This window comes from Accipiter gentilis, chromosome 12 (genome assembly GCF_929443795.1).
Source record: "Accipiter gentilis chromosome 12, bAccGen1.1, whole genome shotgun sequence".
NCBI lineage: Eukaryota > Metazoa > Chordata > Aves > Accipitriformes > Accipitridae > Astur > Astur gentilis.
In genome coordinates this window covers 8,848,940-8,861,226 of record NC_064891.1, presented here as the reverse complement: position 1 = coordinate 8,861,226, position 12,287 = coordinate 8,848,940, and the positions used below count along the sequence as shown (strand labels likewise).

The window sequence follows — 12,287 nt, the reverse complement described above, 5'->3', positions numbered from 1 at the left end:
TTGCATAATGACCTTTTTGTCACACTTTAAGTCTCTAACCTTCACAGCTTTTTATTTCCTCTCCTCCTCTCTTCTATTGCCTTGTTCTCCAACACCGAGGACTAGCCAAAACACCAGAGATGAAGAGGGTTCCCCTCCCGTGACCTGCATCCCTGGGTCTGCTCAGAAGGCCACTGAAGCTGCCCTCAGTGGCTGAGGCTCTGCTGGCACCGCATGAGAAACTCAAAAGGCAGAAAAGAGACAGCAAGCATTTTAAATGCCCGTGAAGCTTTTGTGTCAGTTCCTCGCTTAAAAGGGATAAAGCACAAGCTGGAATAAACCTGACACCTTAATATGTTTTACCTCACTTGGGTCAGAGAAAGAGATTTGAGGAAAGAAAGAGAAGTATTAGCATTAAAAAAATCCAAAACAGTATTAAACTTTCAATTTCTCACATCTGCTGGCCAACAGCAACAATTGGATCCATTCCTCATCTGTCAGAGCAATGAAGAGTCCATTACTGATATATTTAAACCAAGATACATAATGTTTCCTTTCTATTTAACTTCAGAAGGAAAGTGCCTTGAAAATATTCATAAAATAATGGACTCCTGTTGCAGCAAAAATTATAATCAGTGGGATACATAGGCAGAAAGCTATACATTGCCATCTTTAACTCCATGAGATGTGCAGGAAACCTATGAGTACGTATATTAAATATTAAAGAGAAATGATTGATTATATTGCACGAAGGAAAGCAACGCAAACTTAAACTCTGCAGCAGATGCACACATTATAAACAAGTGTGTTCTGTAAATTGTAAAGGCAATCTGCAGACAATATTAATGGATTTTTTTTTTCTGCTACACTTGCAAATAATATCCTTCTCCGAACTGGAGAGGGAGAGCCAATTCCTCCAAACCTTTACGAGCAGAACTCACTATTACGTGCTCCGAAGTACCAGGATACTCACAGCTTTGGTATGTTCTTTGTAAACACAGTAACGATGACTTGAAATACATTCAGGACAGCACTTCCCATCTAAGTGAATTAATTCTTCACCCTGTGAAGAGAAAGGTTGCAGCAATTCAAACAGAATCAACACCACCAAAAATACTGTGGAATGCAGAGGCAGAACAGCTCTTGCCCTGGAATGCAATCTTCAATATCTAATTTCACCTTATCTTCTCTCTATCCTACTTCATCTCTGTAAGGTATGGTTTGAAAAATGCGCTCATTGAATACTGCAGTTGCCGAACAAACCTCAGAAAAGGCCTGGGAATTCAGCAATAATGCCATTACTTCATCCCTAAATCCCGCAGAGGAAGACCCCCCAGTATAACCCACTGCAAGTACAGAGAACAGGAATGCCGTATTTTTATTGTGGATCATTAGGATCTTACTGGACCACTGTCAAAATTTCAATGCATAGAAGCTTACCTTCATTTTGAATGTTCTACTTTTTTTCCCCAAGAGAATTTCAAAGCACATGCTCTATTTATCCCAGATGGAAAAAGCCTGTTCTTTGTTACAATGTACAACTCCACAGAATCCACTTAAATAACTTCAGTTTGAAGATAAGAATTTAGCAGCAGAAGAATGGAATAAAGTGCCCTAATTCATCACAACTTTCTGTGCCCAAGTAGAAGCTGAATATTTAGAAAAGAGGGAGGCTCTGCCTGCGGGAACCAGGACACAGGTCGAAAGACACGGCTTTGATTTCCTGACCCAGGTAGCTTTTCTGGACCAGATTCTCATGCACTGTAAACACAGGCAAGGTAATTCATCCTAGTCAGAGAACAGACATATGTATACAAACCCACTACAATTTAAAAGTTACAAATGAATAGCTAAATTAGATTTGGTGCCGATCTGCACTGAGCAGTTGTTTAATCTATGGCCATTAAATGTCAATGTTAATATCCATCCCAAATCTCAGTGGGCATAATCCTCCTCACTTTGCAACCAGGCTGATTATTCACCTGCAACAAACAGAGAAGTCATGACCATTCGTTAAATGTTTGCAAGGGGCTCACATACCCAATGAAATCACACAGCTTACACTGGTTTCCATTTCAGCATGTTGCTGCTTTCTTCTGATGGCTCACAAAATTCAGCTGAGCGCCAAGTTTACCAAATAGCTTTGCTGATTTACACCAACCGGACATCTGTTCCAGCAGTCACTCCAGGATATTTTTCACTGTGTCACATTGGCACGCTCACTAATTGGTGTACGTGAATTACTTTCTAGGCATAGGTAGGGCAATAACAGCACCAGTCGCTGTTAGTTTCACCAAGCTAGAATAACTAAGCCAGGCCCCACTCTGGCAACTCACGCATTTTTGACAATGGGTAAGAAAGGAGAAACCGTATGGTTCTTAGTCATCAAGGACCACACACAGTCTAAATCTCTCTCTGCTGGTTCTATACATTTTTGCTCTTAAATCATTACTTCAGAATGCCATAGGCGGTGGTTGGATCTCATGTCACCACTCTCCTGTCTCTATCCCTGCCCACATCCCCACCCACATACATAAACACACACTATAGGAAAACTGAGAACAACTAGCCGTGGAACATGGCTCGCCTAGCCAAAAAAATGCAACCATGCTGCTCTGCCAAGACTCGGAAAAGGGAGAGGCTGCGTGAGATAACTTGTGGCTTTGCTGAAGAGAGATTCATCATATTTCAGGTTGAGAACACTGAAAGGCAGTGATGGGCTAAGAAGCAGAAGAGAGAACAAAAAGTTTTATGCAATCTCTCTCAAACATGTACACACCTACATCCACATGCACCATCCGTAACTCTCAAGCCCCTAGCTCCATTTCTTCTAAATACCAGAAAGACTTATGCAGCTTGCGGGCAGTATGGTAGTCACGCAGCACCCTGCAAGCTCTATCTCACTGATCCTGTAGCTTCTAGGGCTGGCAGGGCTGCTAGCAGAAATGCTCCATTGCCAGTCTACTCAGGTAGGCTGCAGCATCCCCTGCCAGCACCCATGAACCATCCACCTCTGAACATCGTCACGAGTGTGCTTACTTAGCTGGGGTGCTGTCAAGCGCTCCAGCAGGATTATTTGATGCTGTGACAGTTGGAGTGGTTTTGGTTGAGCGCATCCACTTCAACAGCCATAGCTAACCCAGCCTCCCACATAACTTGTATTCCTAGCTCATTGGTAACCTGCTGAAAATGGCTTTTTGAAGATTAGGTCAGAATCACCACAGACACTTTCATTTGGCAGTTGCTGGACAGGTTTGTTTGAAAGGGCTTATAAGCTAAACCTCACGTAATGCTGCTATACTATGTCGAGCTGTCTAGGATTTGCAGTTCATATCTGTGGCCTCATTACTTTTTAAATAGGATGATGTGACCAGAAAATTAATAGTGCCTTAATGAGGAGATGAATCCAAACACTCCTAGCTTCACATCAGCTCTGATTTATTGATGCAGGTGCCTAAAAAACAGACCTGCAACTCAAAAAGGAAAATGAAAATATTTCATTTGGTAAATATTTTAGTGTAATTAATTAATGCGCACCTTGTATTATTGAGGTAAACTATGACTGAACATGACTTGAGGAAGCTAGTGTATCTGAAGGGAAGCCATGCAGAATTATAAATCCTTGGGCAAATATCTTCTATCAAGTGGGACCGTAACTCTTGTCTACAACAAAGGACACTGTCTTCCTCCTTCTGTCCTCCTAGCAATCACATTTTGTTCAATTCAAAATTGCAGCGGTTCATGCTCTGACAAATAGTATCACTTTTTTAGAAGCTCTGGCTTTTAGATGGGTGGTTACCTTTGAGAGCCTGAGTTCGAAAAATTGCTGCCAAGTGATAATGCTGCACACTTTTGAACCTCCCAGTTTTGAATCTTACAAGTTAACATCTCCAGCTACTGTTCTGTAAAATATCCCTGCCTTTTCTGAATAATGGATTCTTTGTCAGTACCCAAGATATGAGCATGAATATTAAATAATTCTCCCTACTGAGCCATGACAGCATGCCATCATCATTAGTGTAAATGATCCAATTTACAGCCATAAGCACGCAGGAAGCTGACTGAAACAGATGCAAGTGCACAAGATTTTATGACAACCACGACTTTCCACCCAGCAAAATCTCCCCATGCAGTTTAAGGTCAGATGATCGCCAGCAGTACTACATCAGTGACAAAGAGTTTGGGTCCCACACTCAATGCATTTTTGCTATTTAAAAGGCACAATCTCAAATGAACAAGCATACACTCTTACTTCTAGATATATCCTCTCTGCATGATCATAATTTGGGACCCCATGTGTGGATTCTCACTTTTTTGAACACTCATTAAAACGATCTAATCCAGTGAATCCATTATGTCCAGATTTTGGCTGGACTTCAGACACAGGACAAGGATGCTGCTACTCGGGATTTAGCACGCAGGCAGAGTCGCCAGAAAAGCACCGCCACCGAGAGAGGAAACTCAGAAGGTTACAACTGCTTTCCTTCTCTTCACTGACACTGTGGAGTAGTTGGTATAAAGCAGGTATTAGCCCTCCAATTAAAACAGACGCAGTGATAAACAGCACAGAACTCTTATCCCACTGCAAAAGGCAATTGAAAACATATTTGCATGTGTGTGTGTGTGTTAGTTTGTGTGAAGCATTCAGCCCTATGTAATGCATTTTGCACTTACACTATAGAGCAGATATGACCTGTGGGAGGGGGACGGTTAGTTTTGGAGTAAACAGCACTGTGAATAAAATATCTTACCAACTTCACTTTCGTGCCAAGAATGACATGGAAAAAATGGGAGAAAAGTGGAACACTGACTTCCATATCCAACTACCTTACTGAATCCCACTGTAGCATACAGAATAAAGACAAATGGAACATTTCTTAAGCTCTTAACTCCTTCTGACCTATACGTCTCTCCCCACGTTCAGCTCCTGGTAAAGCCGGTGATCACTGAAACCTCTGGGTGTCTGACCCTCCATTTATAGCAGGCAGGCAACAGCGTGGGAGGGAATCCAAATTAAATTAGTCACTGATTCACATTGGCTTGCTTCACAATGCAAGCCCACTGAACAGTCAAACTTGCATGGAAAATCCAAAGTTTACTCTCCTTTCCTGTAAAGTGGTTTCAAGGTAATTGCACAAAACAAGCCCCGAGAGAAAGGCAGGTCCTCTGAGCATCTCAAGATGTCAGTCGAGAAAAAAGAAAAAGGGAGGAAAAAAAATATCACAAGACTTGACAGATACATCTTGAAAGAAGAAAACCTTTCTTACCTTGGCACACTCCACTTTGGCACACTCTGCTTCCTGGCAAATGACTTGCCCTTCATCGCACACGCAGAAGTCACAGCGAGTACTATTCCACATCTCACTGTGGTACCTGATAGTGCCATCATACAAGCAGTTTGCCTTGGAAGACACACATTCCTCACAGCATTTCCCAGGACGCTGCACTTTGTTCTCCTCCTACAAAACATCAGCAACCATTGAGCAGGACTGTCTGAACCCGTTGGCATGGGCACAGTGATAGGTGGAGCCAGGGTATCAGAGGTGAATGATTTTTAACTACCTTCTCACAGGTAATAGAGTCACAGGTCTCTCTCAGACATCTCACTTCTCCTCTGTGACATGCACATGCAGTGCAGGTATTTTTTTTCCACTGTTCGCCATGCTGTTCAAAAAGAACATGCATACAGTTGTTAAACACTCTTTGTAAATAACCAAATTCTTTCCAGATATCTGTGCTGCTTATGGAATATGATGGCTCCTTCTGCATGTCTGTATCTGACAATAAACTTTTCTTTACAAATACTTCTCTCTTCATAATCAGCAAAGAGGAAGTATTATGAGGTCTAGATGACACTGTGATGTGTATTTCTCATTAATTGCAAGCTGGTGATATTGGTGAGGCCTTAACTACTATCATTAGCAAAAAATAATCATTAAGAGAAAATCCCACATACATACATTCATTAAATAATGCATTAAATTAATTCCAGATGATACAATGAAAGCTATAAACACTTTGACCTTCACCAGTGTTTTCTGCTTTCCTCAAAAAAGTGTGAAAAAAAAAGTGCCTAATCTGCTATGCCCTGCAAACTTCCTTTCTGCTTGCCAGCAAATTCTTGTCTAGTCCTAATTTCTTTCAACTCTTCTGGCTTTCCAGGAAATAAAAAAGCAAAGGTTGTACTAAGCTATCCATGCTGGCAGAAGTCAGATGTTGGGGAGAAGGGAAAGAGAGATGTGCCAGAACTTGTGAACAACTGCCTTTTGGTGTGGCTCGTCAAACGTTACCTGGTACACTCTTCCTGACACTGAGCAGGGCTTTGGAACACATTCTGGGCAGCATTTTCCAGGAGACATAACCATAACTTCATCCTAAACAGAAAGCAGGAAAGACAAGTAAAATAAGAGCATGAACAGTTAACACGGGGCTCAGCACCACCGCCTGGAATTCTAGGCATGTAGTATATGTGTGATAACCCACAGTTACTCAAGGCTCCATTTTGGCTCCAATATCTGGGGGCAGTCTTAACAGCATGAGATCATTGTAGAAAGCTAGAAAGAAAGATATTTCCTTCACCTAATTTTCTGGGCTTCTTGGGATGGCAATTGAGGTCCAAATGCATAGGTAGGTATATAGATGCAGATAAAGACAGACAGACAGGCACACACACACAAGATAAAGTACATATATATATATTCAGGTATACAGATATACAGAGGAAGAAAAGTATATATAGACCTATGTAGACAAGCACACTAAAGCATGAGATGGAAGAGAGAAGAGTGGTTTTTTTCTGGTACTACCACATTTTGAGGCTTTGAATGTGTGATTTACACTCGCCATCTCTCAGGCATTTGCACTGTTTTACTTAAATCTATACAGCATAACTGTCTGTACAGCTGTTAAATTATGCTTAAAACTGGATTATCTTAATTTAAACTTTTTCATGACTGATTTAAATCACATTGGAATAGGTTGGCACTTCACACCAATATAACAGTTTCTGCATGCCACAACTTTATCCATCCAAAACGTGTCTGTAATTCCCCTGCTACAATTTCACATACATCCAATGATTTGGAATAATGTTGTTTGCCAGCACCTCCCTCCAGCCACATCAGGATGACCAGAAGACTGACTTATGGACTGAAAGTAGTGTAGAAATGCCAAGTACAATTCTCTCATCTGCTTTGTTAGTCAAATCACTAGCTTTAAATGAAAGAATGGAAGGTTTTGTATAAAAGTTATCAACAATAGATTTCCCAGCAGAGTTAAAAGAACTCTTCATGGATTTTGGTGGGATATGTGGTGGGACATTCAGGTACAGTCCTGCATGCAACAAGCATTTTTGAAGTTCCTCTCCCTCAGCAACCAGGGAAGTGCACAGTTATCTGAAAGATGCAAGATGAGAGTTTAATACTGGGAGAATTTATGTATTTGCTTTTGACAGGGACTGGAAAATGAAGAAAGTGACAGAGATAAAGGCACATGCATAAAAATGTTAGGTATGATTGAGAGCAGAACAGGATCCTTGAACATCCTGCTAATGCCCCTTCCATCGGGCACCTTGGTAGAAAATATCTGGAACACCATCAGAATTGGCTTTCTGCTGCGTTAACTTGGATGCTCTCAGCCAGTTATTCTCAGATACATCACAGCAACAACACAGTCATTTCTGTTTCCACAAATTAATTCCTAATGATTAGCTGATTAAACATTAGTGCAATCAGTCAGCCGGTAACATCAGTCCATTTGGAGTGGGAAAGGAGGAATCTAAAGCAGGCATAAATTTGTTTTAATGCACAGTACTTAGTCAACAAATACTAATTGAGTATCTTAGGATAAAGCAAAACACTATTAGCATGCACAGAAACAGGTGGGCTTTCCTTCAATCCAAAAAAAAAAAAAAAAAAAAAAGTGTTAATTGCACAAACATCTGGTCCAGTAATAGAAAGCTGGGTAAGCATCAACAGGAAAAAAAGGTTATGACTACTGCTTTTGCTTTTCTCAGTGCTACAGGGAAGTGTCCTCAGCCAGAGCACACATTTCAAGGGAGCTTCTGGATTCATCACTGCAGTGTGGTAATAGGTAAAAAAATACTTGGGAAATGGCAGCCCCTAAAATGTAAAGTCAAGGTCAGAAAGAGGGATTTCCAGGGAGCCAGTTCCTGCATTTCCTTAACATGGCATGCTGTTGTAAAAGAGTACACCAAGATGCCCAAGAAAACTAGTACAATGGGCCCAATGAAAAGAAATCCAAAGAGCATAGTCATACCCTGAAGCACTTCTAATATAATAACAAGAATTTAAAAAATTGAGTCACTTGTATAGACTGTGGAGCACTGTGCATAGTTTGCTGCCTTTACTAGCCCCTGGGTTAACACTGTATATAATCTTGTAGTGTTTTGGTTGGGTTGATCACTGCATAAGTGCTAAGAACACATCATTTGTCCACAGCAAAGACCCTGGAGGCAGAATTGTCCCAGTTCTCTCAAGTGGACTAAATCCATGAGTCACTACTTGAGCTTGCCTAACTTATCTTACTGGTTGTGTTAATTTCTAAACACAAGCACACGTGAGGAATAGTACTCTGAGACTTTTCTTTCAGCTGAAGTTATCTTGTATTTCTAAACTCTTTAAGTCAACAGGGGAATTTCATCTGCATTTGACTACCTTCAACTGTATTTCTTGAGTTCTTGTTAAAAAGAAGTAAACAAGACCTGCAAACCAAACTTTTCAGCTGCAAACCAAACACTGAAATTTGTAAAGATAAACTCCCATTAAAAATCTTGTGTTTTCATTCCTTCCCTCACAGAAACAAAAACATTTCCTGATCAACCCTACATAATTTTTTTAGTATTAAAAACCAAAAGCAGTTTCTTTAGACTTTATTTGTGCTTAATTAGCCAGCAAAAGCATGATAAGAGTTAAATGGTAGGGAAGGAAGATATTAAGGAAGAGACAGACAGCATGTGTATACTGACAGACTTAACCGTCACTCCACATAATTTCCACACATCAAAACTCCCTTTTCCAAATCGCCCACTGGTCACACAGAAGATTTGCCTGCTAATTTGTACATCTGCATGAGAAATGGACCTTGCCAAGGGAAGGACGACAGTCATGAGTAATGTCCCCCAGAAGATGGGTCCTGACCTGGCTGCACAGTAGAGGCTGGCAGGAAGCCGTTAAGCACTGAGTCACGCCATCCCTGCAGATGCATTTGGAGCACTGACCAAGGTGCCAGTCCTCACCATCCTGGAACAAGCGTCCATCAAAGGAGCAAGGCTCTAAGAGATATGAAAACAATGAGCAATTTTCTTTTCCAATGCCCTTTAATGCCTTTTCGTCACCCATAATTAAAACACAGATTTTATGCATCTCAGAATTCAAAATTCTGGTTTGTCTAAGAAGGTAATGACAGTAACAATTCCATCAGTTTTCAAAGGCTTTAGACTTGTGAACCAAGAGCTCTGGATGCACTTCTCCCACTGGACTTATATGAGAAAAGGTATCCAATAGCTCAGGCATTTCTGGAACTTGCAGTCCCAAGTCTGCAAGTGCCAAAGGTACCCCCAGTACGTAGGAAATATCTCCATCTTTTTTTCCAGATTTGAATCTCCAAACCAAGAACATATTAAGCACATCTGCTCACTGCTTAAAGCTTATCACTTCCTCTTGGCCTATGGGTGAAGCCGTTAAAAATGTAAATATGGTAGCAGGACAGAAAGAGAATTAAGAGACACATGTGATGCCAGTGTCTTCCCAACAGAACTGACCAAGAAAAGAAAAGCTTTCCAGATTTGGGACTAAAAGGAGATTTCCAGTGACCTACTGCTAGGATCAACAAAGCCAGACAGTGCTCCATTCACATCCAATACTCACCGCCATGGCCCACACATTTGGGACAGCAGGATCCCTGAGCAGTGTATTGCAGCTCCCCTCGTCCACAACTGAGGGTTGGGCAGACTATGGGGGTGCAGTTCACCTTCCCGTGGGCACAGGAGCACCAGACACATCCAGAGCTGGACCACTGCATGCCATGCTGCAGCGCACAACACAACCAAAGGCACAGAAAACACATGCATGAATCCAGCTGCCAATGAGACCTGTAAATATATCTTCTCCCTTTTAAGCCCCCTTACACTAGTGTTAAATTTACTCTTTTGCAGGCCCAGTCAATCTTTCCACATTGTACACCTTACTCCTGCCTGCACTGCTGGGGCAAAAAGTAAGTTAATACTGGTAAAATAGCAAACCTGGAGATCAACCTAATTTTGCTTCCTGTTGCAGAGCAGCATCCAGCAGCAACCCACTGCCAAAGACCCAGGCTATTGGATACACACCCTCTCCACTACAGTTTTTGCAGGGCAAACTCTAAATTTAGAAACATGTTTACTTTAGAGAAATATTCAACACTGGCTGCAACACGCACCTGGTGGTCAGGTGAACACTGCCCGCCCCACATACTTAACGCACTCCACTATGAGTAAAGGTGTAGAGTGTAAGGTCCAGATATTCAAATGTATCTGGGCATTTTAGCATATTTCTTAAGATTTGGACCTGACTTGCCTCTTGTCAAACAGAAAAGTCTGTAAGAGACCAGATGTAGGACTTGGGCTCACTGTTAAGCCATATTTTTTTCTACATTTGCCTATTGTTGGACGTGATTCATTAACTACTACCCATGAATCTTTATTTTTTCTTTATCTGTAGACACTTACTCTTATTGTTTTGGCCTTTCAGCCCCCATAGGTGAAACCACATCCTGGAACCTGCTTCTTGAATAATCCAGGATTACAAAATACATAACCCAGGCCACACAACAGCAATCAATCTCTACCAGCATAGATGGCTCCTGAGAGAAAAGCCGTCTTTCAGATTAGCTAATATGTCAAGTTCAATGTGCTTTGCTGCCCTCCTAACATTACTATATTGTCTCAATCATCCACAGAAACAGTAAAGTGAATGAATGAGTGGGAAACTTTCTCCCCTTAAGCCAAGCAGGACAAACTGTTGCTCAGCGACATTCCCTTTTTGCAAACCCTGCCGACCACCAAACCCCATTGTATTACATTATCTGATAGTGACAGAATATAAGCCCAATGAACTATCCTTCTCCCGCACGGCAGCTAAGCATCCTTCACTAACATGAACCAAACAGAGAGCTAAAAACTGGAAAGGATTGCCGCTGCCAAGGAACATGACAGAGCACTCACGCTGTGTATCTGTCCTTCATGCTGGCAAAATCCTTCAGCTTGGGAGGCACACTCAGGGCAGCACTTGTTGGGGGCTATTTGGAACACTTCTCCCTAAAAAGATATAAGAATTCAATAAGAATTTCACATGAAATAGAGACTTTAACAGGAAGGTAGGGACATGGGGCCTTGCTGGACGCAGTGCTCTCAGTTTAGAGAGGAAACGTATTAAATGAAATACATAACGCTGCTACACTAGATCCCTTTGTTGAGAGGTGGCACACCAGTTTGCTGTATTTGACATTCTACCATCAAAACAACAGAAGGGGAATTTACCTAACAGTGCAATTAGGAAGTCCCCAGCCAGACTAGTTTTCAAACCAGAACAAAGAATAAGTAGAAAGCACTTGTTCAAGACAAAAGCCAAGATTACTCACTGAAAGATCTCTGAGAAATGTGGTATAGATGTAATTTTTTCAATAGATCGTTTTCTACATGTACAGAATGGTTCTTAGTCTAACAGAAGCACAGCTGGCAGGCAGAATGAATGTGTACCCATTAACTGGATTTCTTTGGCTTAATAATCACCACTTTTTTAAAATAACACTACTATAAAGTTAACTGAAAACTACTGACCGCTTCCAACCACAGCACAGTCAGGTGCTGCTGGTACCACTTTGCTTTGCATGTTCCAGGGGCTCAGCAAGCTGACCGCTTGCTACGTCCTGTTCGGCAGCAGGGAAAAAGATGACGCCGATGGAAGCAACTGATCAGACGAAGGGCAAAACACATCAGTGAAGACATCAGCAAACACTGGGAAAGATCATAGACTGCTGTTGTTGAAAATGCCTCCGCGGGCTCTCCAAAGCATTGCTTTCATGTTCCTCCTAGCTGCACCTTAAACACCCCAGGCCTGTCACAGTGCCCCACAGACAGGACACCTTCAGCTGCGGGAGGATTTTATTTTGCAAGGGTGTCTGTCATTGATGGCAACTGGACATGAGGGCCCCTGGCTCCACATGAGGTACCACAGATCTCAGTATTTTCCTCCCAGAGCTAGTAACAAAAAAGGACGAAACAATTTTAGTGATGTGAGCATGTAGCTGAA

General features: G+C 41.7%; 1 protein-coding gene across 3 annotated transcripts in view; it reads right to left on the bottom strand.

Moving 5' to 3' along the window:
• FRAS1 (Fraser extracellular matrix complex subunit 1) overlaps nucleotides 1-12,287 on the bottom strand; it is a 175,755-nt gene that overhangs the window by 98,296 nt on the left and 65,172 nt on the right. For all 3 annotated transcript variants that reach the window (XM_049814968.1, XM_049814967.1, XM_049814969.1), the window contains 7 exons: nucleotides 11,201-11,293; nucleotides 9,867-10,026; nucleotides 9,138-9,271; nucleotides 6,270-6,353; nucleotides 5,542-5,643; nucleotides 5,247-5,438; nucleotides 953-1,042 (listed from right to left, as the gene is read on the bottom strand). In XM_049814968.1, the coding sequence (XP_049670925.1) occupies nucleotides 953-1,042; nucleotides 5,247-5,438; nucleotides 5,542-5,643; nucleotides 6,270-6,353; nucleotides 9,138-9,271; nucleotides 9,867-10,026; nucleotides 11,201-11,293 (855 nt within the window). The remainder of the gene's footprint in view (nucleotides 1-952; nucleotides 1,043-5,246; nucleotides 5,439-5,541; nucleotides 5,644-6,269; nucleotides 6,354-9,137; nucleotides 9,272-9,866; nucleotides 10,027-11,200; nucleotides 11,294-12,287) is intronic.